This window comes from Stylophora pistillata, chromosome 2 (genome assembly GCF_964205215.1).
Source record: "Stylophora pistillata chromosome 2, jaStyPist1.2, whole genome shotgun sequence".
NCBI classification, from domain to species: domain Eukaryota; kingdom Metazoa; phylum Cnidaria; class Anthozoa; order Scleractinia; family Pocilloporidae; genus Stylophora; species Stylophora pistillata.
The window spans coordinates 51,170,197-51,194,576 of NC_142520.1; the positions used below are offsets into that span (position 1 = coordinate 51,170,197).

Sequence of the window (24,380 nt, forward strand, 5' to 3'; positions counted from 1 at the left end):
CCTACTCACCTCATACCCTTTTCTCTGGTCTTCATTTTTTACTCCCCTTCTCAACCATTTGTTTGTCCACCCCTACTACTAACTTCTCTCGCTTCAGTTCCCTTACCATTTCTCCATTCCCCCTATTCACTGCCACCACTGCCTATTGTCAACTGCTTAACCGCACCCCTTTAACTATCAAGATCTCTAAGTTAATTCTCCCCTCTAACCTCTACAAATTTCCTAAATTAGTTAGGAATTTGGTGTTAGATCAAGATAACTTTTACCTGATAAGTTTGAGTATTCTCATTTCTTGTTTTCTGGATAATGTATGGATATTATAGGGAGAAGTTATAGGTTAATCACTTCTGGAAGTTAAAGGGTTAGAAGCATACTCCAATTTTCTTTCACTGTTAAATTTAGCCTCATGTTCTGCATGTCCAACACTTCAACTGTTCGAGAAATACAGCTTCATTTATGTGCATACAGTTTACCTACCAGTGCTAAGTTTCTGAATATAAGTGATTAATTAAACCTTCAGCTACTTAGCTTTCATAAATTCAAAAATTTTATAAAAAAATTGCAGTAAAACACACAAGAAAAATCAAAACAAAATAAAGCAAGTCAAAATACAAAAACAAAAAGGGAGGAAGTTTAATTTCCAATGAGGAATAAAATATTGATATTTAGGGCAAAGACGTTTCCTTTATCTTCTTTTCTTTTCCCCTAACTTTTTCTTTCTTTATGGGGAAAGCAGCGTGAACCTGTTTATAAGCAGTCTTTTTTCTTGTTGGGTTGTTTCCTCATTTGAACGTGTGTCAAACGCGCTCTGGTGTTCGACACAAAACACTGTTTATAGTTGCTATGGCGATACTCTTTGTTCTTTTGATTTTATGCAAACGAGGTCTTTATCGAACAAACCCTCGTTGAATCAGACGGAAGAAATTGATTAAGTCCTTGGTAACATGTGGGGTACTTTTGAACAAAATTGTGGCCCATGTAAAACCGATCTCTGAATCAGCACAACGCCGATATTGCACGGACAAGACAATGCCGGATTCTGAAAACCCTCGCTCGTATGTACGGCCTGTCCCTTTGCCAATTCCATCACATCAAGGTCTGAAGATCACAGCTCGACATGCAAAGATTTATACTTGTGAAGTTCCAACTCGGAAAGAAGTTGCGAGAGAGAATTATGAACGACGTCGGCACCAGATGAGCAAATGTGGTTATCGCTCGGTAATTTATAAGCCGTATCAACCGGTTGGAGAAGTGTACTTGGATGACAAGAAGCTTATTTTGAGCGCATTGGGCCAAGAACAGTCGGAACAAGATAATTTGGTGAGACTAGTAGCGACACTGTTTGGACCATGTTAATCAGTTGTTTTTTATATTTAGAAATATATTCTTAAGACTTTTTCTTTCAACTACTTGGCGTTTTGACAGCATTTAGTGAAGTTTCTTGACTAATTTACCCAAGCTAATAGCCGTATCAACTAAATTAAATGTACTGAAATGGCGTGAATTATCAATATTTCTTATCGTATATGCGATTCAGCGAAGACTTTTCGTGCTCTGAAAGCATATCGCTACATATTTGTTTGGAAATTTTCTCCAAATCAGATATAGCTCTGGAGTGAAAGAGTTTTTGACTTATAAAGAGTGCAAAAGCGGGTATTCGTAACATGGTGTTATTGAGATTTAATTTGATTCAAATATTAAGTCTAGCAAACATTGCGTCAAATGGGCTTACTTGTTTGTAAAGAGTTAATATTACAATATATCAAAGAAGTGTTCACCAGTTTCTCCAGAATAAAAGTTGACCAATTTGAAAAAGATCTCAGGGTTTGTATAAAAGAGCCCGGTTTTATGACTAACACAAACACTTTGATGTTGCTTTCTGCATAATTAACTTTAGATTACGAGTTAATTATTACTCTATGAATTGTCAAAATGCGTGAGCTCTCCAAATTTTTCGATTTTAAATTCATGCTATCCTTTATTTTACCTTTCTCGATGGCTTCAAAAGTTAGCGCAGCAAAACTATCGAAATATATTTTCTAACAGTGACATCTCGGCACGCGGTAATCTCGAGCGTTCCCAGAAGAACTCGAAAGTCTATGACATCGATCAGTTGACCACAAATAACAAATTGGTATAAAGTAGTTTTTTTTTTTTTCACCTAAACGAACTTAAGAACTGGCTTTAGAGCGTACACTCAGCTTTTCTATCACCATCACCTAGAGTGAGTCACAACTCTGTCACAACTTATCAAATATATTAAGATGCGAATTTACAATATTTAAAACTGCATAAATTATTAAATGTTAATTGCGTTCAGTATTTATGATCAATATGACTTTTGCGGATGGGGCAGAATTTGATTATTCAAATCTTGGGATTTTAAAGATGAGAATTCTAGAATCCAAAACTTCAAAATACGTTTTTTTTTTGCCAGTGATTATAATAATTGTATGAAAGCAATCTTCACAGTTAAATGAACCCTAATTATGTTGTAGAGGAAATTAAGGCCTGAATAAAGTGATCCTCGCAGTATTGAACCCTGCTTATGTAGTAGCGGAAACAAGGCCTGAAAAAATTTAGGTCTTTTTTCCACTACTATATAAGTAGGGTTCATTTAATTACTGCAAAGATCGCTTTTTTACATTTCATGAAACTTGTAGCACATATATATGATTTTCATATATTCAAATTCATTATCATGATAATAATTGTTTACTGAAATTGGATATTAATGATTACAGTCATCTTTTAAATTGGTAGGTTCAAGATGAATCATCATCATCATCGCGAGAGTCTGAATCTGAAGATAAAGAATCTACGAGACAATCTAAGGTATGGGGAACATTTTCATTTATGATGTTACATGTTCAATTATGAATTTTGCCCAATTCTATTTCAAGTCATTGTTTACATATTTAGGCAACACGTCACTGATCATAACTTTCACTCAATTTGTGCAAACACCAGTCTCTCTCATCACTGGCAACAGTCCTTTTCAGGATCATTCTCACATGGAGATCTCACTGTGCAACTATGATTTGATTTATGATTTATAAGATTCGCCAACAGGCAGGGACACCGCAACAGCTTGCGGCAATCACTGCAGGCCCAGTAAACCCACCCATCCCACCCCATCACACAGTAATATCGTGCGTGGGAAATTAACATCTCCTACCCCCAACCCTGCAGGAGACGGGACCTCCATTTATTCATCCCTATCTGGGAAGACTAGAATATCTAACCATTTCTTGATGTTATAGAAAGGTAGCAAATTCTTCTCAATTATTTTAAGACCCTGAGTGTTGGTCCGGGCAGGGCTTGAACCCTCGACCTCCCGCACAACAGTCTAGCGCTCTATCCATTGAGCTAACCGGGAAGCAGTTGGCTCAATGGATAGAGCGCTGTAATTCTTATGCTCAGACCATGGCAATAAATCAGGTAATCCAAAGATCATTTGCTCTGACTTCCCCAGATCCCAAATTCATATATCAACTACACTAGCACTGTGAAACCTGTTGCTTGGACTTAGTGGAGAAGAACAATTTAAGTTGGCCAGTGACAAACTGTGGTTGACTACAACTCAGTGTTTTTAAACTTATTCTGTTCTATTTTTAAGGATCAGCAACCTGTTGTACCTCAACCCACAAACTATAAACCAAAAGTTATAAATGACATCAGGGCCCAGGTCAATAAAGGAAGGTGGGTAAATTATGAATTATTTGCTGGAAATTTATTTAATATTTTAATTTGTAATTAAAAAGAGCTCTTTACTAGTGTTCATACAAAGTGGAAAGCCTTGTCAAATTATTTTTTGCAATCCTGTAAACTTTTATGCTGAATTTATTATGCTAATCTAATAATAATCCTGTTATCATACAGTTGCAATCTAAGTAAGACTAATATTAGTGATGTATAATAATATTTTCCCTTTCAATACTGTTAGGAAAATGATACATGCTGTTCGCCTTGGCTTTGGATTATATAGGCTTGTCCATGATGAACAAAACAGAAAGGTAGATTGGTATTATCTGATCTGTGAATAAATGATGGATGATTTGTCAGCAGTAGTATGTCATGTTATGCACAGACCAGTATGATTAAGGGCATGCTTGAATTTAGATCAAGAGGTCTGGGGTCTTGTGAACCTTGGTAGGGGCAATATGTCAATAAGAGAATTTGCAGTTGCCTATTAACAGTTTTTGCACTGGACTGTGACAAAGAGGTCCAGGTTTGAGATCAGGCTGGGTCCAAGTGTTGTGTTTGCGGGCAAAACTGTGACCTTATGCACACAGTGCCCCTCTCCACCCATGTAAGGGTTGGGTTGTTCAAAGGTGGGTAAGATAACCCAGGGTTAGTGTAGAATTTGATTTCAGATCTGAAAGTTTTGGGAGAAAATTCAGTAGAACTCCTTTTTTTCTACAATTTGATGACTGCATGGATGCTTTACAAATAGTAGAGAAAGTCATTTGATAAAAGGCTTTTAAACAAAGGAATAAAGAAACCTGGATTAAAATTTAACTGTGGGTTAGAACTAATTGACCTTTGAACAACTGGGCCCAGTGGTATAAATGGTACCTGGTGAATAGTCAGGAAAATTTGACAAAATGTTTGGAGGGGAGGGGGAAGAGGGAGGGGGGTAACCTGCAATTGAGCAAGGATATCCCATCCTGGTTAAATATTAACTTTAATTATTAAATAGTTTACTTAAAAGTATTAGATTACTGTCAGTAATACTCCAGGTTGTTTCATGCTACATATATGTATGTTTCAACTACAGCATTAAGCCATTGAAGGCTTGTGAAAATGAACTCTTTTTATTGTTGCCTTGTTTTTTTCCTTAGCAAGCTGAGGCTGACAAGGAAAGGAAACAGAAAGAGGAGGCCGCTAGGAATCAGATGAAACCAGCATCAACTGACAGTGAACAATCTGATGATGAACTGGATATTGATCTTAAAAAGTGTGTCTGTCAGACTTCATGACTTTGTACATCATAAAACTGGAGAATTCTATGACTTCTGCGCTCTCTTGTATATTTGAAATGTTTTCCTGATATTTTCATCAAAATTGGGTAATTGTATAGGGATCAGGGTGTGGTTGATATCACATGATAATTGTTATGTGTTGTTTATTTACCAGCTATATGATCCCGCTGCCAAATAGTCCAACACCAGATTCTGAACGAGGGTAGGTGTCTTGAGTTTACATCTTAAGTTTTGATTATACAATTAAGATTTAATCAGGTTTTGCCTCTTAGGCCTTGGTATCATCAAGAGCCTGCTCAAGTAAAGGCTTGGTTTGCCTCTCATCTACATGTATTTATACTTGCTTCCATTATTCAGATTTATTTGTTTTTGGCCATAACAAGCTATGATAAATGAACTAAAGGTTCTATAGACCACTTTCATAAATGGCTGCCAGATTAATATTCTTTTGTTTAAATTTAAATTTGCCCGAGTGGCCTCGCTTGAGATAATGTATTCTTTTGAATTTTGTACTGGAGAACAAGGCCACCCAGGCAATTTTATATGTAAACAAAAGAATTTTAATTCGGCAGCCATTTATGAAAGTGGTCTATTTCCAAGCAAACTTTAGATAGGAAATGAATCTGTACCTTGATTAATGCATAGATTTGGGGAGCTCCTTGATCCACAGCAAGCCCAACAGAGACCTAACAGTTCACACTCATCAGCCAGCAGTAAACGTTGGAAACGACTGAGTGAGTAAGATTGAACTGATGTACATAAATTGTGTTTTATCTCCTTGAAGTGATTTATAACTGCACATGGCAACTATGTCATACAAGGCCTGTTCACTCTGCAGTCTCCTTATCAGCCATTCTCCCCTTTCTTGAGGGAAGCGTGGCATGACATCTTAAAGAATGGCTGCCAAAAAAGGCTTTTGATTAGACTAGCTAGGAAATTAATTTTTTTTTTCAAGAAAAGGAATGAATGGATTAATTTTCACGTGGTTCGTGTCATGTTAAGGTACAACAGTCAGTGCTTCGTTTTGGAGTCCACAGTCACCCCAGCCCCAGTTACAGGTCTCAGCACCAAGCCCCTCCCAATCAACAGCTGCAGATCAGCTTCAAATTGACAGGTAATTACGGCGATGATATATGTGATAACGAGGATCAAATCCTATGAAATTTTATAGCAAAGAACTGTCTTTGAGTAATCACAACCTTGAAATGCAGTCAGCAACAAAGTTTTGACAGGTAACCAAGGCAAAATTTTTGAAAAGAAAAATTCGTCACCAACGACTTTTAAAAAGTAGCGAACCCCAAAACTAGCCGTGGCTATTTCGATTATTTCATTGAAACATAGAGATGGAATATATGTTTTTTTTTTCGTTGAAACTTTTGTCCAGTCAGAGATTAGGATTTTTTTTTGGGGGGGGGAGGGGGGATGGGGAGAACGTTTGCAGGGAGCCAGGAGAACTCGAACAGGTTGTAAGTTCAAGAGAAGCCTGTATTCGTAGGCTTTTGAACAGGTCCAAATACATACTACAGAATTAAAAAAGACTCATCATATAATGCAATATTTCTTTCGTATCACATATAATTACCTGCGTACCTGTACTGTCATGCACATCGTGGTCTTCCTTCTCGTAGATCATCAACTGCCCAGCAGCCAGGCATAGATCACGTGATGGACAGCCCACCGTCCAACCCCACCCTCCCCCACAAGCTCTATCTCCACCCACCCAAGTTAGCTGCTCGCAGTACAACATCGAAAAGTAGCCGCAGATCCAAAAAGCTCAAAAGCCCTCGTCCGTACTCACCAGTCTTTACTAACATCAACTATACTGATGTCACAGACAGGTAAAATCTGTACAAGACTTGTTTTGATTTTTTTTCAATTTGCAGACCTTTTGATTGGGTTTGGGCTGTTCCATGCGTTTAGTTAGTCAAACAAAGCGCGGTAGTAAGCGATAGTACACGTCGTATTATTGTGTAGGGCCAAAGTTGATGTAAAATCTTGAAATGGTCCTTCAGAATAGGAAAAAAAAAAAACAACAACAACAACAAAAGAAACAAGAGCGCGAAGACCCAGTGGTGATTGTTGCTTTTAGTTCTACGTCTGAGTTTTATGCATGTGAGTTTTGCCTGCATGGAAGTTGGACTAGATCCCAAATTTTTTAGGCGTTGCCTGATTCATAGCATTTTGCAAAGCATTCTGAGATTGCCTTCTTACAGCTGTAAAAGTTCAATCGAATGCCGCATTTTAGCCGCCTTTGTAAATGTAGTGCACGGATAATTCCATGTGCCTCGCCAATTACAGTGAGTAGTTTACCTTGAACCAACAACATTAACGTTCCTGCTGACGGTGTTTTTGTGTTATTCAACAGAAAGAACGTCTTTCGTCAGCTTTGTGCGTTGAATTGGATCCTGGAAGGAATGTCTCAGGATCAGCAACCTCCAGTTATCCCACCAATAACAAGTTGTTGGAAACTTAAGTAAGTTGGTAATCAACTGACGTCTGCGTGGCCTGCTCCCTCCCCCCCTCCCCCTCCCCCCTCCCCCTTCTCCCTCCCCCCTCCCCCTCCCCCTTCTCCCTCCCCCCTCCCCCTCTCCCCTCTCCCCCTCCCCCTCCCCCCTCTCCCCTCTCCCCCTACCCCTCCCCTTTCCCCTCTCTCCCTCCCCCTCCCCCTCCCCTCTCCCCTCCCCTCCCCCTCCCCCTCCCCCCTCCCCCCTCTCCCCTTCCTTCGCGAAATTTAATAAGAGTTCATTCTTTTAAGGGATTTAAACGAAGACCCAAGAGCCATTCGAAGAAGAGTGGAAAAAGACAAAGCTACTGATAAAGATTGGGTAACGTTCAAGCAAAACCCGGCGCGATTCACTCAGGTAAACTAATATGAGCTACAGGTGACTCTATTTGACGGAATGGTGGAAAGATGGAGTGGTGTCGGAGTGGTAGAATATCCTAGCTACAACGCAGAATGCCTTGTTATATGAAACAAAAGTGTTGCAAAAATGGAATTGCATTGAAATAAGAAAAGATTCATAATTAACAGAAAAAATTTAAAAAAGCGTAGTTTAATCGTTAATGGAGCCTAGAGAAGTGACCGAGAACAGTGAAGTTATTACTAGCCCCCTATAAAGTTATCATAACTATTACTTTTGTTAACATTATTATCATTGTTGTTATTATTATTATTCTTATTATTATTATTATTGTCAATGTGATTATTTCTTACCATTTGATCATTTGATCATTGTGATTATTTCTTGCCATTTGATGATTGTGATTATTTCTTACCATTTGATCATTGGTAGAATTTCAACTAGTCACTATATTCTTGAATTATCTTTCTCTTGTGGGACGGGGCAGTTCTTTTTTTTTGTTTTACATGCGAGACCATTCTTCTGCAACAATACCTTCTAGTGTCATTAATCACCTCTCGCTCTCTTCGGTGTTGTACTGAAAAATTGTGTTTTATTAGTAGCAAAATGCAGTCTTAAACTTCCGGCCTTTCTTATTCTTTGTTACAGCGTGGAACCCGTAGAGGTACAAGACGCATCTCAATCCACCCAAATGCTATTCAACGTTTCTCGATTACAAACAGTGGTGGCCAGGCCCCTACGCCGGGTCCTAGTTCGCTTCGTGTTCCAGCGGATGCTCGACCCCGGAGTGGAACGAGTAACACGGGAGAGACTGTGGCGTCATCTCGGACAGAAATAACAACAGAGCAGACGTTAGCTGATCAGAGGGTTCCCCAAAAAGAGGACAGTGTTAGCGAACTTCAAAGCAATGCGCCGAATAATGGTAAAGTTTTTGTTTCCTTAGACAGAGGGCCTTCCCTTAGGTAATTATTCAGGAACCGCTCGCAGAGTGATCCAGAAGGCGCTTAATTTCTCTCGAGCATTTGTTGACCTAGAGGATTGGATAGTGGTGCAAGCAAATCTTAGACCTCTGTATTGAGAGTAAACCTGATCCATTTGGGGTTTAACAAGTACAGTGGAACTCTGCTAAATCGAACTCGGTTGACTCGAACCCCCACGGTAACTCCAACTAAATCTGATTTTCCTTGGCGGTCCAATTTTTTCACTCATTTACTGTCAGCTACATTGAACCATTTTTTGATTCCCTTAAGTGTTCGAGTTGGGGGGGAGGGGGGGGTAATCTACTGTAATTACAACTGCGCAATTTTTCAAAACGGTTGTGAGCGGTCACTGGGAAGAGTCCCTCCTAATACAGTTTTTTTTTTCTGTCTTGTTTTGTTTTGTTTTGTTTTTTTGTAACTATCATATGATTATCTATGCCTATCAATATCTCCTCACTTGACCACTTCTCTCTCCTTCCACCCTGGACGTAGGGCCCACTGTGAAATTTATAGACCCAAAGATAAGAGCCGTATCAGCCCCGCCTGGACCAGTGGGTGACCCAGCAGTCGCAACAGGGGTATTACCAGTAACCATGTCTAACATCACGTTAAATGGGGCCCCTCAGAACGGAACACAGTCAGGTACCGACAAAGTGACGCAACCAACGAAGCTTCAAAAACAAAAATCGTTCACAGTGACAACAGTATATACTCCACCGTCAAACCCCAGTAAAGCCATGCAGAAGCTACGCGCCAAGACAAGGGCTGCCAAGGCATTCAAGAGCACATTGTCGGTGAGTGATACAACTGGCGTTCGGACATACACTCCTGAAAGCCCACGTACCATTCTAACTTAGCTTGTGCTTAGAAGACCTAGTAGGGGACTCATGTCCTATTGTTTATATACCAGTACTTTCTACAAATCCTTAAATAAATAATAAATGAATAAGAAAAAAACAAAGTAACGTACAAGAAGATCTTTCCACCTTTTGCACATTGAATAGCATTATCAATATTATTTTCGTTAGTATCCTGTTCGTAAAATTACGATCTTGAGACAGCGGTACATAAAGAGCGATACATTTCGAAATGACCATTGACAGCAGTGATACCTATTATTGCCGCCATAGGCATTTCGATTGTTCTTCAGTTTGTAAATGCCATGTAAGATGCCAATGGACAATGCTAATTGTAGCAACCAAGTTAAGAGTGTTAGAATGAGGAAAAAAAAGTCAATTACTTAACGTTTCAAGTTGCTATCCTCTTTTTCATCTCATTTTCCTCCATTTTCCCCCTCTACCCTGTCGCCTTTCCCACTCTCATTTTCGTATCCTCTTCCTCCTTATTCTCCCTCTTGCTTTGGCTCCTTTTCGTAGCACTGTTATCATCATTATTACCAAAATCGTCATCGTCATTTCCAGCTATATCATCGTTTACCTACATGTATCACCTGGGCATTTATAGTTTGGCCGAAACGACTGTGTAGCTGTGGCTATTGTTAGGTATCGAAACTGACATAAAATCTTTGTTTCAGCAAAAGGAACTGGAAAAATTAACGTCGAAACCAGAGGAACAACAAACTTCTACAGATTCGCGCGTCAGGGCCTGGGTGCAAGCTACGGGTGAGAATAAGACTAGTTATTTTTTTGTTGTCTTTCTTTGTTTTTTTTTTTCTTTGGTTCTATTTGATTGTTTTTGGAACACAAGGACATCACAAACAATGGTTTTTTTCCCTGTATTTGTTATTTTTTCTTTTGTTTAATTGTAAGTGAGACTAAAATCTGAACGCACTGTAAGGTTTTGTCGCTGATGTCAATGTGAAGAATCAGATAATGTACATATCATGTATGTTAAGAAGTCATTATCGATCAATAACGACAAAAAAATTGTTCTCTCTCCAGGTGCAGTGAAGAACAAGAGGTATGCAGTCATAATTCGTTACTACCACATAACTTCCTTGTTTGATTTTCTGTCTCATTGTTTGCTGATTGGTTTGATACAAACCATACAAGTCCCCAGAAAGTTTCTTAGTTTAGGAGCCATCATAAAACGTAGTTTATTATACAATTTGGGTTTTTCTCAATATTTCAAAAACTCAACAGCGACCTTGAATTCTTGGTGCGACGGGTTAAACATCATTTCTCTCTCTTCAAGATTTGCAGCGGCGGCAATCGCAGCATTTGGTACCATAAGCTTGGATCATCGCGTGGAAAAAGTCCCGATTGATCTGAAGACAAAATTCAACGAAGTCGCAGACGAGAAAGCGCTGGTATTGCACGATAACTTGGAAGTTAGGGACAGGTTAGTTTTTATTGTTGTTGTTATTTTAAATTTGTTTTTATTGTTGTTGTTGTTGTCACTGACTGTTGTTTATTTTGTCTTTGTGTAAGTAGACCGTGTACAGGTTCTCCACTTTCTCGGTGACAACCCGACGGGGTGGGGGTGGAAAGCTGGCGAAAGTGGAGGAAATGTCCGCATCCTACCCCATTGCACTTTGTCACTTTGTCACTTACTGTCATTAAGATCGAGTTGTCACGCGGGGCGGTGAGATCTTTTGGGTGTTCGTCAAGGAGAAAAAGTAATGTAAAATGTAAGGTGCGGTAACAAGAAATGGACGAAAGATAAGAGACAGTACTCTAATCCTTAAATGTGATCTATCTTTTTATTTGTAGAACCCGACTACAAGTGTTGGAACGTAAATTGATGTGTCTGGAGACATTTAATAACATCTACAAAGCCCTGGATCAGATTAGAAGTGGCAGTGTATTACCTGACACAGAAACCAATGAGGAGATGAGACAGCGAGTCACGGAGGAATGCAAATGGTTTGTACATCAACAGTTTTCACTAAATTTATTATTTTTTGTGCTTCGAGTATCTGCATACTTACAAAAATTTAATTTAGTCTCAAATTTACAGAGTTGCACATCAATTGTACTTTCTTCGAGATAACCATCTTTATAACGAATTGATTTAAGCAAAACAACTGAATATTTATAAGAGTATCTGTATTGATAAGAACTATTGCCAACTGGGGTTACGTATAGTAAAGAGCACTCTTTGAATGGATGTCGTGAAGTCAACACTGAAGTAATGACAACTGCCAATCAGAAAAGAGGTTTATCGGAAGGGGAGCCAATGAGAATCCAAGTTAATGTATGTCGTCAGCCTGAAGCGCGGGAAAGCATCTGATTGGTTTTATTTTAGTTGTTTTGCGTTAGCATTTTAAACTGCCATTGATTTTAGGTACAAGGACTTACTAAGTAATCTACCTCAAGAAGTGAGGGATGATCGCTACTGCACTCTGGTGTTAAACAAGATCGCTAGTTATGGCTCCGTAAGTATTTTAAGATGATTGTTGAGGAATTTTTTTGTTGTGCATGTTTTTGCGAATGATTAGCGAAGGCTTTAAAAAAATGGCTGATGTGTTCTTTATGGCCTGAGATGGGAGAAAATCGTCGGATACAATGGCCTTTAATTTTTTCTTAGGATGTTTTCGGTTAAGGAATAACCTTGTTCCTTTAAAAGAAATATAGACTGATTTCCTTTTACTTCGCTTATCTCAGTGCGTTCTGACTGCGCAGAAATTGAATTCCCGTTGAGTGGGTTGTCTGACTAAGATATGTTTTCGAAAGTTAAGCGTTAATCATAAGTGCAAGACGACGATAAAATCTGTCTCCCGTTAGATTCGGATCCGGGCCAGTCTAAATCTCGCCATCGACTACCGCACCAACCTCACTTAAAAGAAGTTGTCGGTGAAATAAGCAAAGTATTGTTCATATGGGGGTATGATTTTTTTCTTAAGCTGGAAGGACGAAAGATAAGTGGTAGTCAATTCCTGAAGGTGCTATCGACGCTCCGAGTGTGGGAAATCTGTGCTCCTGATATAAATCCAGCTATAGAGGTAACTAACTCTTAACAATAAGGACATTTCTGAGTGAAAGGGGGGATCTTCTGATACGACGAGAGTGTGCAACCTAATATTTTCATCTTGTTCATTCATTCATTCATTCATTCTTTCATTCTTTTTTATTCACACTTATTCTACTAAAAATACAACAACGAGAAAGAGAAAAAGTAGAAAAAAAATATATTACTCATTGAATATTACTAATTTAAAGTTGTTTAGTCTTTGGCTGAAACCGCATTTTGTGGTCATCCAAATAAAAGTTTCCATGTTGTACAAGTTGGTCTTGGGCCAATTAAAAGGAAAATCTTTGTTTAGTTTTTTTCTCAATAATATTTTTATGTTTACCCCAGAACCTGATCCTAATAATGTATCTTTACCAATCCAATACCCTGAAGTATTTTCAAAAACAGTAGTCTCACTATTTTTGTTTCATTTTTATTTGGACAGTTTGTCCGTGAGAAGATCGTAGAGATGTCAGAACTGGAGTTTGAAGATTGGCTAAACGCTAAATTTCCTCAACCACAGAGACCTGTTTCTGCGCCGCCTCCGAGAAGCAGTGGGTTTCGATTTTAAGTAGGTCAATTGTTAGGATAAACTGAGATACCTAAACCAAAAACACGGAGCGGCCCTTCAGAGACGTTTCTTTTGTTCTATTAGAGACGGGTGGGAATGGCGTATTGTCCAACTGCACGAGTTTCTTTATTATTATTGTTTTTGGTCGAAATTCCGGCTCACAATAGAAAACTAATTAAAAGGGCAGTTGTATTAGGGCAAACAGTGGCAGACTCAGGCCTTGAGCAAACTGTGGGGGGGGGGGGGGTACACCTGCCGGCTTTTCTTCCTTCTGTGTTTATCTTTTACCCACAATGCGAGGGGGGCACCCCCTCCCCTTGATCCGCTACTGGTAACGTAGTGGATGCTTCTTTCTTGGGGTATTTTAAGCAGATTTTATTGATACAGTAAAGGGTTTTCAAGCAGAGTTCAATATCTCAACCTTGTGCAAGCAGAGTTCAATATCTCAACCTTGTGCAACTAGGAAAAGCAATCTCAAAGGAATCGAGAGTCTGGTGGTTAGGGTGTATCGTGTTAACGCTAACTTAGATTACTATTCCATACTACTTCACACTTACTCGAGTCTGCCTGGAAAAACTTGGTTCATGTCTGAAACACCCAGGGTAAAACTAGAGTCGGTATCCAAGGACATTGCAGTGTAAATTTGATGTAACACTCAGTTTTATAATCAACAATTCTCATTGATATCTAAGAATGATTCGTGTTCTGCTCGTTTACGAAAATACAACCTTTTGCCAAATACTGATGGGTATTTTGAAGACTAAATTTTTGAACACATTGAAAGCATCGCTCTATTTCTTATATTTTTATACCTATTTTTCTAGATAGAAAGTTTAGCGACTTGTAAGTTGCATATGATTTCTAAAATAAGACTTTTGTCATAAACAGTCTGTAGAGTGAAAATTAAGGTTGAGTGATTACTTTATATTTGTATGTTTCTTGCAAACTACGAATATATAGCATGAATAAAAAATAAATATTCTCTTAAGCATTTTTATTTGTTCGTTCGTCTGTTCGTTTGGTAGCGGCGTTGAAGCGTTCTGTCGGGCCCAACCCCCTCGCAACCGATCATTGGTTGTGTCACGGGACCCGAAAGAGAGTGTATAGTGCTACGTGACCAAACAACAGCTGCGATGAAGAGTTGATCTCATTTCGCGTTTCAGGATACTCCGTCATTCCGCCATTCCTCAATCATTTCGTCATTCTATCGAGTAGGGTCACCCTGTTATATTTAAGCTTCAAGGTATCCCAGTTTTAGCTCGATATTTGCATAAGAGTGAGAATTCGTGATCTTGAATACGGGATGAACTCCAATGAGATGGGATCTTCGACTCGTTAGCTCGCTTGAGCTATCAGGAGATGGTATTTTGCGCAGCACAAAAGACAATTGAAAACGCCTGCCTTCCTTCAATCGCACTAATGTATACATTTCGAAAACGTCCCGTGTGCGGAAATAGAAAGAATTTCTTGGGGCTTGAGTTTCTCAAATTTACAGTAATTAGATAACCATTTTACTAACCAATAAACCCCCTAGAATTATCTCAATCAAGGCTCTTGAAAAGCTTCCCTATTCAAGAGCCTTGGCTTGTCCGTCCTACTCCACGGATGCGAGACTTGGAAAATGAGAAAAGGAGAGAAAGAGAAACTTGACACCTTCCAGACCAAGTGTCTAAAGAGGATTTTCAAGATCCGATGACAACAACATGTCTCCAATAGGACAGTTCTCGAAATGACAGAAGCAGGAAAGATCAGTGAGGTGGATGAAGAGGAACGACGACTGTGCTGTAGCCCTTGGTTGGACACCAGAGGGAAGAAGGAAAAGAGGCCGACCAAAAACAACAGGGCGTCGAATGGTGGAAAAGGAGAGAAACGGCGCAGGCAGGAAAATATGGAGTGTTGTACGCCGTGCAGCTGCAGACTGAACACAGTGGAGGAGAGACGTCCAAGCCTTGTGTGCCCCCTGGCACACAGATTTAAGAGATTTAAGAGAGATAAGATCCGACATGAAAATTTCGCAAACGCCTCGTGTGCGAAAATAGAAATAATTTTTTTGGGGCTAGAATTTCTCAAAATAACAGTAACCAGATCACCATTTGACTAAACAGTAAACCCCCCAGGATGATCTCAGTCAGTGCCATGGTTATCCGCCCCGGCGTGTTCAAGGAAGATCAAATTATTTTGGCAGATTTCCATTGACCTTCGTGTTACTGTTTTAAAACGTGACAGACAGAAGAGACTAGTAAATGGAGTCGAACTCAAAATCCTCCAAAGCGCATCGCGCTCGTGATCTTCTTCCTTCTTTTAAACCTTCTTATCTATCTCTCAGTTTAGTCTTTGTGTTTATAATTCTTCTGTTGAGGAACGAATCTACAAACCATCGTTTGTTGGCGTTGGAAAAACAGATGAGGGAGTTGTCAACAAAGCAGTGTCGTGCTAAGACTGGCTCCGATACAAATCGCAACGAAATGTCCGCTAGGCCGCTATTCGATTCTGATCAAATTTTTGCGAGGAAGGTCAATATTCCCATTGCAACTTCAAAGGAGCACAATCATTCCTCAGGTAAAATAAAAATTGTAACTGTTTAGATTGAATCCGTTCGTTGATGACACTATCCTTTCAAATATCTTGATCGCACGTTCTGAAGGAAAAGGTCCGTCAGCGATGTCGTGATTTTCTAAGAGACAAAACTAAGACAAATCTATGACATTCTTTTAAGCCTTTTTGACGCTCAAAACTAAATATACTGTTATATTTAATTTTCGAAACTTTAATTTTACTATAGCTGATGCAAACTCAAATGCAACTTTTGATGATGGAAGGCGAGTAGCCTAGTTTGGCAATGGAGTCATGAACTGTCGTTATGAAATAAATTGTCGTGTAACTTGAGCGCAAGATGGTGTAATCTATTATTGGTTTGCTTAAGCAAAATTCTGAATAGCCTAGCATGAAAATTGGCTTCCTTTCGTTTTCTTGTCAGCACGAAAAGTTTGAGCACCTTTGCATCCACAGGACATATTAACATATTTCAGAAGGAGGCTTTCGTCGGCATTATGTCGAGGTCATCAAATTAAAGAATATAAGTTGAGGCTATTGTAGTGTTTTTTAGTCTTAAGTTCATTCTTACTGTAATGTTGAATTTTTCCTCCATCCTGCACTTTATTCCAGTCAGTCATATGTGTTATCATACGGTTGTAGTGTAGTAAATAAGGTGGACTCATTCAGTTTTGAAATGATAAGCACGTGTAATCAAATGTCTGTTAAAAGAAACAACTTTTATTTCCGCTTAGATGAAAGCGAGCGGGACCCAATTACCAAGGCCACAAGAGGTCGCAGGCAAGTTTCAAATGTCATATCAATTGATGAAGTACGCAATGAAATCACCAAGCACTTTGAACAACTCATTCCCACTAAGTATTGCAAGTCAACCGAAAAGGTCTGCCCAGCAGGCCCCCCCGGAAGCCCTGGAGTCCGAGGTGTGAAAGGGACACGTGGCAGGAGGGGACCAAAAGGAAAGAGAGGACTTCAAGGTGATATGGGTCCACCAGGTAGACATGGAAAACCGGGGATGACTGGACCGAATGGACCAAAAGGAGTGAAAGGGGACCGGGGCGAGAAAGGCGCAAAAGGCCTGCCAGGACCACCCGGTAAACCCGGAGAGTCGATATCCGCCCCACAAGTCGTGATATCACCTGATAAACAGACTCGAGATGAAGGAAGCAATGCAATGTTTTACTGCACGGTCTCTGGGAACCCGCGTCCCCAGTTCGAATGGAGATTCAAGGGCAGGAAGCTTGTATCTGGATTAAAACACTTGATTCAAGATGGCAAATTGACAATTAAACGTTTGAACTACAGTGATGCTGGACTTTACTCTTGTGTTGCGAACAATGTACTTGGATCACAGGAAAGTTCTAGAAATTTAACTGTTCAAGGTGAGGACAAAATTCGTTAAAATTGTTCTGGACGACGATTCGAATTTCATTTTACAAAAGATTTTTTTCTCACGTTGTCATTTCTTAAGAATGGCTGCCTGTAAGGATCGAGAATCGTCCGTCAGCGACCATTTTGGTGAATTGCTCATATTTTGCCCAACGATACCCTTTGGTAAACTGTTTTCAAAAATCAAGTTTAAAAGTTCCGACGGGTGTTAATTTTTTCAGAAATTTGCGAAAATTTGAAAACGCGGTTTAAGTGCGGTTTTCCGCCTGGCAAATTGCCCAAAATTCACTGCAAAACCCAAGCTTCGTTGAAGGCTTAAAATGAATTCAGTTAACACCAAACTTCACATGCTTTAAGAAAAAGTCTTCCCATTCATTTGTGTTATGTTAATTTTTTCCGTACACAATTATATTGTGATTTTTTTTGTCCCTTAAGCAACACCCTCAATAAGTGCTGTACAAGGGGCGAAAAATAGGTAAAATTTAACGCGATAAAAGTATACCTGGTACAAAATTTTTTAAATTTTTAACTAGATGTTCGTAATTAAATGTCATTATTCAATACCTGAGTAAAATTTGGTGCTTTGAATCGGAACGCTTCCATTTGAAAATACCACAAATGTTTGTGTCCTGAGCGAGCAAAGATATATGTTGTGTAAACAAACGCTGATCTAATTATTCCCTGCCAGGTAGAAAAAGGTTTTGAAATCAACTTTAATTTTGGAAATTGTTAGCTGTTATGCCACAAGATATTAGGTAAAAGGGAAATCATACATTCAGAGTTGCGTGAGAGGAAAGAGAACATAAAATCAGTGTCGGAAATGTACATATGGTTGTTACATCGATCACCATTATGCAAATTACTACCTCAGCTGCAGGAAAACTATGATATCTCTTGCTCATTTTGTTGAATGACTCATTTAACCATTTTGATGAATTGCTCATATTTCCCCCAGAGAAACCTTTCAGTAAACCCCTTTCAAAAATCATGTTTTTAAGTTCCAGCGATTCTTAACTTTTCATAAATTTACGAAAATCTGAAAACGCGGTTTCAGGTTACCTGAGTTCAGGCTCCAAATGTCGCACAATCAAAAATTAACTGCGAAAACCAAGCTCCACTCAAGGCTTAAAATGAAATCAATCAACAGAAAACTTCACACGTGGTAAGGAAAGCTATTCTTATTCAATTCTGGTGAGTAAATTTTCTCGTGCACATCGATTTTGGGATTACGTAAGCCCTTGAAAGAACATCCTTGCAGACCACGCAAAATGGCGTTGAAAAACGGGTGATATTTCGCGCGAAAAAAATGTAGCTGTTACCTGACACTTTGTATTTTAACAATATATTCGTCAAACATTGCTATTTCCATTCACTGTGCAATTTTTGATGCTCTGAATCGCATTGCTTCCTTTCGAAAATGTCAGAAGTGTTCGTGACCTGAGCGAGCAAAATGATAAGTGTGTAAACAAATAACTAGGTAATTTAACCATATTGAGTTGTTAAATATCCAAATTAAATTCGGTCTCCGTTGTAGTGACTTATAGCTTGTAAAATGTAAAGAGACAGGTCAAAAATTTTGCGAGATGTTTGACAAGGTTCTCCAAATCATTTTTGGGCTGAAAAATCTGCAAGTGAAGTACACATTACATTACCATCTTCTCACATTCAAGTAATGCAAAAGATACATTCGAAAGAAGCTACTTAAGACTTGATCCCACACTGATAATCTAAATACTTTTTATCTTTTACAATGAGAGCTCATTTTCTGTAAGTATAAATATAAAGAAAGGCGCCTTATTACCTTCAAAGTAATTTAATACATGAGAACAGGTCTTATTCTCCTGGTAATTATTAATGTCACGCAACGTAACGTAATTGGAAACGTTTTGGGGGTGCTTTAGCGCCATTCCACAAAGATCGTACTGATCGTTGATCAGGGGATGGTCAAGTTGTATTGACGTGACAGTCCCCTTTGCCTCGCTAAAATTACTCTCCTCCTGAGCTGCTCGGATATCAGCATCTCATTGGCGTACTAACGCATGCTGTCGTGAGAAGAAAGGGGTGATCTGGGTAGTTGTGAAGAATTCCGATGACTGGAAAACTCGTGCACCATCGGTGCCCCGGGCACGCCACGTTTCTCGAGCAACTACCTCAGCGTCAAGCTTGTGGCCTGTCGTCTGCCCTATTCGAAATTTAGACAGAAGGTACGACTTTTGCTTTTCGTTGAATCTGTAAGCCTTCCTTATTACTCTGAGAGCCCAGCCTTCTTTCAGAGAAACACAAGAATCTTCCTTTAATTTCCCACAGTATACTGGGTATACTAACGCACTATCCTTTGCCCTTTGTAGTAAATCTGAGATTGAAGTGTAAAAGTGTTATCGTGTGGTTATCAGACCTTGAGTGAAGTTTTTGTTTTTTCCAGTCTTTGCTATATTTATGACAGCCCATTTAGGGTCTCATGTGGTGCGTGTTTGCTGGGATCGGACGTCGGTTATGATAAATAGAAATAATTCGCATTGGTACACTGAAATGCTTGTACAGAATGCTGTTCTCCCCCTGCATTCTCAGGAATTATTGATCAATATATACATATTATCTCTATATATATGAAAAAAAACCATTGAATTGTTTAAGAGTCATTCAACAAACTGAGCAAGAGATATCATAGTTTTCCTACAGCTGAGGTCGTAATTTGCATAATGGTGATCGATGTAACAACCATATGTACATTTTCGACACTGATTTTATTTTCTCTTTGCTCTCACGTAACTCTGAATGTATGATTTCCCTTTCGCCTAATATCTTGGGGCATACCAGCCAAAATTTCCAAAATTAAAGTTGATTTCAAAGCCTTTTTCTACCTGGCAGGGAATGATTAGATTAACGTTTGTTTACACAACACATATCTTCTGCTCGCTCAGGACACAAATATTCGTGGTATTTCCAAAAGGAGGCGTTCCGATTCAAAGCACCAAATTTTACTCAGGTATTGAATAAGGACAATTTATTCCGAATACCTAGTTAAAAAGTTAAAAAATTATGTACCAGGTATACTTTTATCGCATTAAATTTTACCTATTTTTCGCCCCGTGTACAGCACTTTTTGAGGGTGTTGCTTTAGAGACAAAAAAAATCACAACATAGCTGTGTACGGAAAAAATTATCATAACACAAATGAATGGGAAGACGTTTTCTTAACACATGTAAAGTTTGGTGTTAACTGAATTCATTTTAAGCCTTCAACGAAGCTTGGATTTTGCAGTGAATTTTGGACAATTTGCCAGGCGGAAAACCGCACTTAAACCGCGTTTTCAAATTTTCGCAAATTTTTGAAAAATTAACACTCGTCGGAACTTTTAAACTTGATTTTTGAAAACAGTTTACCAAAGGGTATCGTTGGGCAAAATATGAGCAATTCACCAAAATGGTCGCTGACGGACGATTCTCGATCCTAACAGGCAGACATTCTTAAGTCACGAATATCACTCAAAACTGTTTTTAGCCGTAGCTGTTTTGTAAATACTGCCTTAAATATATCTAAACTAGAAAACTGAGATATCGTCTAGGTAAAAAACCCTGGCCTGTAAAAATTGCCAATCTGGCATAGTGTACTTGCCAATAACCAATAAGGTTGGATGACAAACGAGAACGATTATTTTCCCTTAAGCACTCTGAGTTTTGTAAAGTAAAAAGGAAAAGTCTGTTTACAAGCCCAGTGGCCCATCAGTGTCCGGTGCTTAACTCCGATTTCCATACCATAAAGCGACTAGAAGTATTTCCGCTCTCCCCTGGATGGGATGCTAGTCCATTGCAGGGTTACCCCCCAGCATTAAATTTGCCGGTACCCATTTAAACACCTGGGTGAAGAGAGGCACTGTGAGAGTAAAGTGTCTTGCCTTCTACTAGAAATTAATCAATGAAAGTGTCTCACGTTATGTTGCATTCATACTTCACCGTCATGCTTTGCTGGCTTGATACAGGTCTCCCTATTTTCACTGTGGTACCTCCCTCCCTCGCCACACCAAAGCAGTTTTGTACCTTCCAACAGGCCTGTCAAGCTGAAGGGTTTCCACCTCCTGCGATAACCTGGCGCAGATTTGGAACGTCTCCACCTGCTGAAAAGACTGTTTCAAACAATGCAAGCCTGACGATCAAAAATATTTCCCCTGGTGACAGTGGATCGTATGAATGTGTAGCCACAAACAGTTTAGGTACAAGGAAAGCCTCCATGAACGTGGCAGTACAGAAACAAGTGAATAACGTGGGTAAGTTTCTAAAGAATTCCATTCCCTGTTTCTAGGACTTCGTCGTTTATGTGGTGATGACTCTGATTTTTTCCACAAATTAGTGTCAATGTGACAGTTTTTCGAAAAACGTGGTTACCCTGTTTCTGTCGTTCAAGCGGGTCACCGTTGCGCCCAACTTATTGATCGACAGTCAGCACTACAAACGTCACAGAAGGAAAATTCCGACCGAATTCCATTCACTCTCACATTTCATCCTCACAACCACTCAGTTAAATCCATTCTGATTCTTAATATTTTTAAATTCCTTCAAAACGATCCAGAGACTGGTACAGTCTTTTCACAACCTCCACTCATTTCATTTAAACGCGAAAAAAACATAGGCAATATTTTGGTCAGAACTTCGTTTCAAACTAATAACCAACCCGGCACTTTTAAATATGCTCGCGCACGGTGCAAAACTTGTCCTTTCATACACAACGCTGAGAAAAAGCGGGACCGAAACAATCTATTAAGATCACTGATCACTTCACGTGCACCTCCGCCAACGTCATCCATTTCAAAAAGTTATACATCGGCGAAACAGGAAGACGACTATGTGACCGATTCCGAGAACACCTTCGCGATGTAGAGAAGAATGACAAGGACGCATCAAAACCAGTCGCTAGACACTTTAATCTACCTAATCATTCTAAGCAGCATATGGCAATCTGCGGTCTTTCCCTACATTTAGGCAGCTCGGAAAGCCGCAAAACTTTTAAACAAAAGTTAATCTGTCAAATCGGCACTCTTAACCCGATAGTATCAACGAACGCTTCTCATTTTACTAATTTTTCGTGTAGTTCTCGTCACCATGTTGCCACTACTAGCGTAGCTCGACTTTCTGCATATAAACCCACAGGCAACCCACAATTCCTCCATTCACTCTGACGAAGGGCTCACGCTCGAAATGTCAGCTTTTTAACTCTTTACGGTGACCAACTTACAATTTCAACTCAGTTGATATAACCAAAGTACAGAAGCAAGGTTTAATTTTGTATTTTCAGCATACTCGAGCTCTTTGACTGAGAACCCGTCAATTAATCCCAAACAATGCGAACTTGAAATTGAGTGAAAAAAGTTAAAATTGAGCGTATAAAGTTGAAATTCACTGGATTGACAGGAAAGTCTCGAAAGCACAACGAAAAAATGGTGGATGAGTAAAGGCAAATAAACAATGTTTTACTTCATAACTGAGGGAGAGTGCTGAGAAAAAAAAACACCTTATAAAGCACAAACAACTAGCTAAAAGTTTGGAAGCCTTGGGCTTTCCAAAAACCGTTATAACGACACACTTTTGCTTGTATGTTGTTAACAAGTAACCCCGTAGTTTATTTCGTAAAAGTTGGGATAAATCAGCAACCGTTTATTTTTGAATGACTACAAATTGCATTCGCCGTAGGGACTCGTGCTATTTAGTTAGCCTTTGAAAACTTCACCCCCCTGATTTATCCCAAATTGCACTCGAAACATGTGATTACCAAAAGTATACAAATTGCACTGCATTCAATCAAGTTCCATTATTAATGCCTTTGTATAGTATGTATGACCGATGGATATAATAGATCGACTTGGTCGATTTCAGTAGAATGAATATCTCCTTTCGTCAAAATAATGATGTACCAATTATCTTTAGATGGAGGCCATGAAGATCTGAACTGCTGGGTAGATTCTAAGCTAGAAGTAAAAATTAAAAAAAACCGCTTACATTCTATACAATCATTCTTACTATATTCTTCTGAGAGTATATAATTTTTTTCTGCATAGATCCTGTGTGCTGGCGCAGTAGATCCAAAAGTCCAAGTTTAAAATGGGGCCACTCCTCTGGCAGAATTGATGCAATTGATTTCCAAACAAGTAGTGACGTCACATTGTTGGGATACCGTCTGTGGGGAGTCTATAGCGGTTCAACCACTTTCCAGGTCACCATCCGATTGTATCGTGGAAGTTCCTTGATCGCAGAAAAGACTGGATCCTACTACACCACATCCTCAGTTAAGACGTTTGAAGTTCGTTTTTCTTCTGGGATTTCTCTCCGTGCTGGTGTTTTATACACAGCAACATCTCAACTAACCCCAAGCGGTAGTAACACACATGCTCAATCAGATGGAATGTCCAGCACTTCATGTTCTGGTATCACTGTCACGTTTATGAAATCTTCCAAAGGTAATAATGGATCAAATGTATCCAATGGCCAAATACCAGCGCTGATCTTGAGTTCCAGTCATTGCTAAAAGGAAATACCATAGTTTCTATCAACAATGATACTAATTTTGTGTACTTTTATTGGTTTGAGATATTTCACCCATTACCAGAAGATCTCAATTATATTACTTGTAAAGCAAATACCGATGAATACATTTTATCGTTGTACCAACTAAATTTCATGCAGCTAATCAGCAACAATAAAGTAGGCAGTTTCTGACGGTGAATTGCGTCTGTTAAACGATAAAAATAGCTCCATATTTTATCAAGAAGCGTTAAAAGAGCTTCCTTGCTTTGGCGTTGGGAATATGAATGGCAACTACATAGTAGTATAAACCATTCAGTTAAAAAAATATTGTAAGTAGTTGATAACTTTTTATTTCGATGGTGATCTTACCTTATAAGTAGAATAATTGTTATCTGTTCTTTCTGAGAGGATATAGTCCATTTAACTACACAAAATTAAGTTTGTATTTAACTGTTGACGTATTATCCTCTCGCGAATTTGACGTAAAAGCAGATGTTCAGTTTCTACGGTGATTAAAACTTACCGTGAAGTATTTCATCATCTGGCGGTCAGGTATATATCTCAATTATGAATTACCCACTCGGTGACATAATAAGAGGGTATTTGGATCTGGTAA

At 39.1% G+C, this 24,380-nt stretch overlaps 2 protein-coding genes and 1 long non-coding RNA gene across 3 annotated transcripts; 2 read left to right on the top strand and 1 right to left on the bottom strand.

Annotated features, from left to right (window-relative positions):
• The first annotated feature begins 859 nt into the window (after positions 1 to 859).
• LOC111342153 (uncharacterized) lies at positions 860 to 14,306 on the top strand. Its single transcript, XM_088748384.1, has 20 exons — positions 860 to 1,320; positions 2,764 to 2,835; positions 3,620 to 3,702; positions 3,947 to 4,016; positions 4,845 to 4,960; positions 5,140 to 5,187; positions 5,631 to 5,719; positions 5,988 to 6,099; positions 6,614 to 6,823; positions 7,351 to 7,458; positions 7,741 to 7,846; positions 8,495 to 8,768; positions 9,319 to 9,620; positions 10,361 to 10,448; positions 10,728 to 10,746; positions 10,981 to 11,127; positions 11,499 to 11,651; positions 12,073 to 12,163; positions 12,632 to 12,730; positions 13,184 to 14,306. Exons 1-20 carry the CDS (start codon positions 1,030 to 1,032, stop codon positions 13,307 to 13,309), a joined length of 2,604 nt encoding a protein of 867 aa, XP_088604510.1. The 5' UTR covers positions 860 to 1,029; the 3' UTR covers positions 13,310 to 14,306.
• On the bottom strand, positions 3,727 to 6,615 carry LOC111342160 (uncharacterized). The gene is made up of 3 exons (XR_002695929.2): positions 6,576 to 6,615; positions 5,615 to 5,715; positions 3,727 to 4,036 (listed from the first exon to the last, which is right to left on the bottom strand). It is a non-coding gene; the product is annotated as an uncharacterized LOC111342160 (long non-coding RNA).
• Positions 14,307 to 14,693: 387 nt separating the features above from the next.
• On the top strand, positions 14,694 to 24,302 carry LOC111342157 (uncharacterized). The gene is made up of 4 exons (XM_088748386.1): positions 14,694 to 15,868; positions 16,597 to 17,241; positions 21,229 to 21,513; positions 23,299 to 24,302. Exons 1-4 carry the CDS (start codon positions 15,553 to 15,555, stop codon positions 23,763 to 23,765), a joined length of 1,713 nt encoding a protein of 570 aa, XP_088604512.1. The 5' UTR covers positions 14,694 to 15,552; the 3' UTR covers positions 23,766 to 24,302.
• Positions 24,303 to 24,380: the final 78 nt, after the last annotated feature.

Excerpts from the sequence above, each read along its gene's own strand:
- LOC111342153 (XM_088748384.1), top strand. The coding sequence starts at position 1,030 with ATGCCGGATTCTGAAAACCCTCGCTCGTATGTACGGCCTGTCCCTTTG. Across the intron at positions 3,703-3,946 it reads GCCCAGGTCAATAAAGGAAG|GAAAATGATACATGCTGTTC; the intron begins GTGGGTAAATTA and ends CAATACTGTTAG. Across the intron at positions 4,017-4,844 it reads ATGATGAACAAAACAGAAAG|CAAGCTGAGGCTGACAAGGA; the intron begins GTAGATTGGTAT and ends TTTTTTCCTTAG.
- LOC111342157 (XM_088748386.1), top strand. The coding sequence starts at position 15,553 with ATGGAGTCGAACTCAAAATCCTCCAAAGCGCATCGCGCTCGTGATCTT. Across the intron at positions 15,869-16,596 it reads GGAGCACAATCATTCCTCAG|ATGAAAGCGAGCGGGACCCA; the intron begins GTAAAATAAAAA and ends ATTTCCGCTTAG. Across the intron at positions 17,242-21,228 it reads TAGAAATTTAACTGTTCAAG|GTCTCCCTATTTTCACTGTG; the intron begins GTGAGGACAAAA and ends GGCTTGATACAG.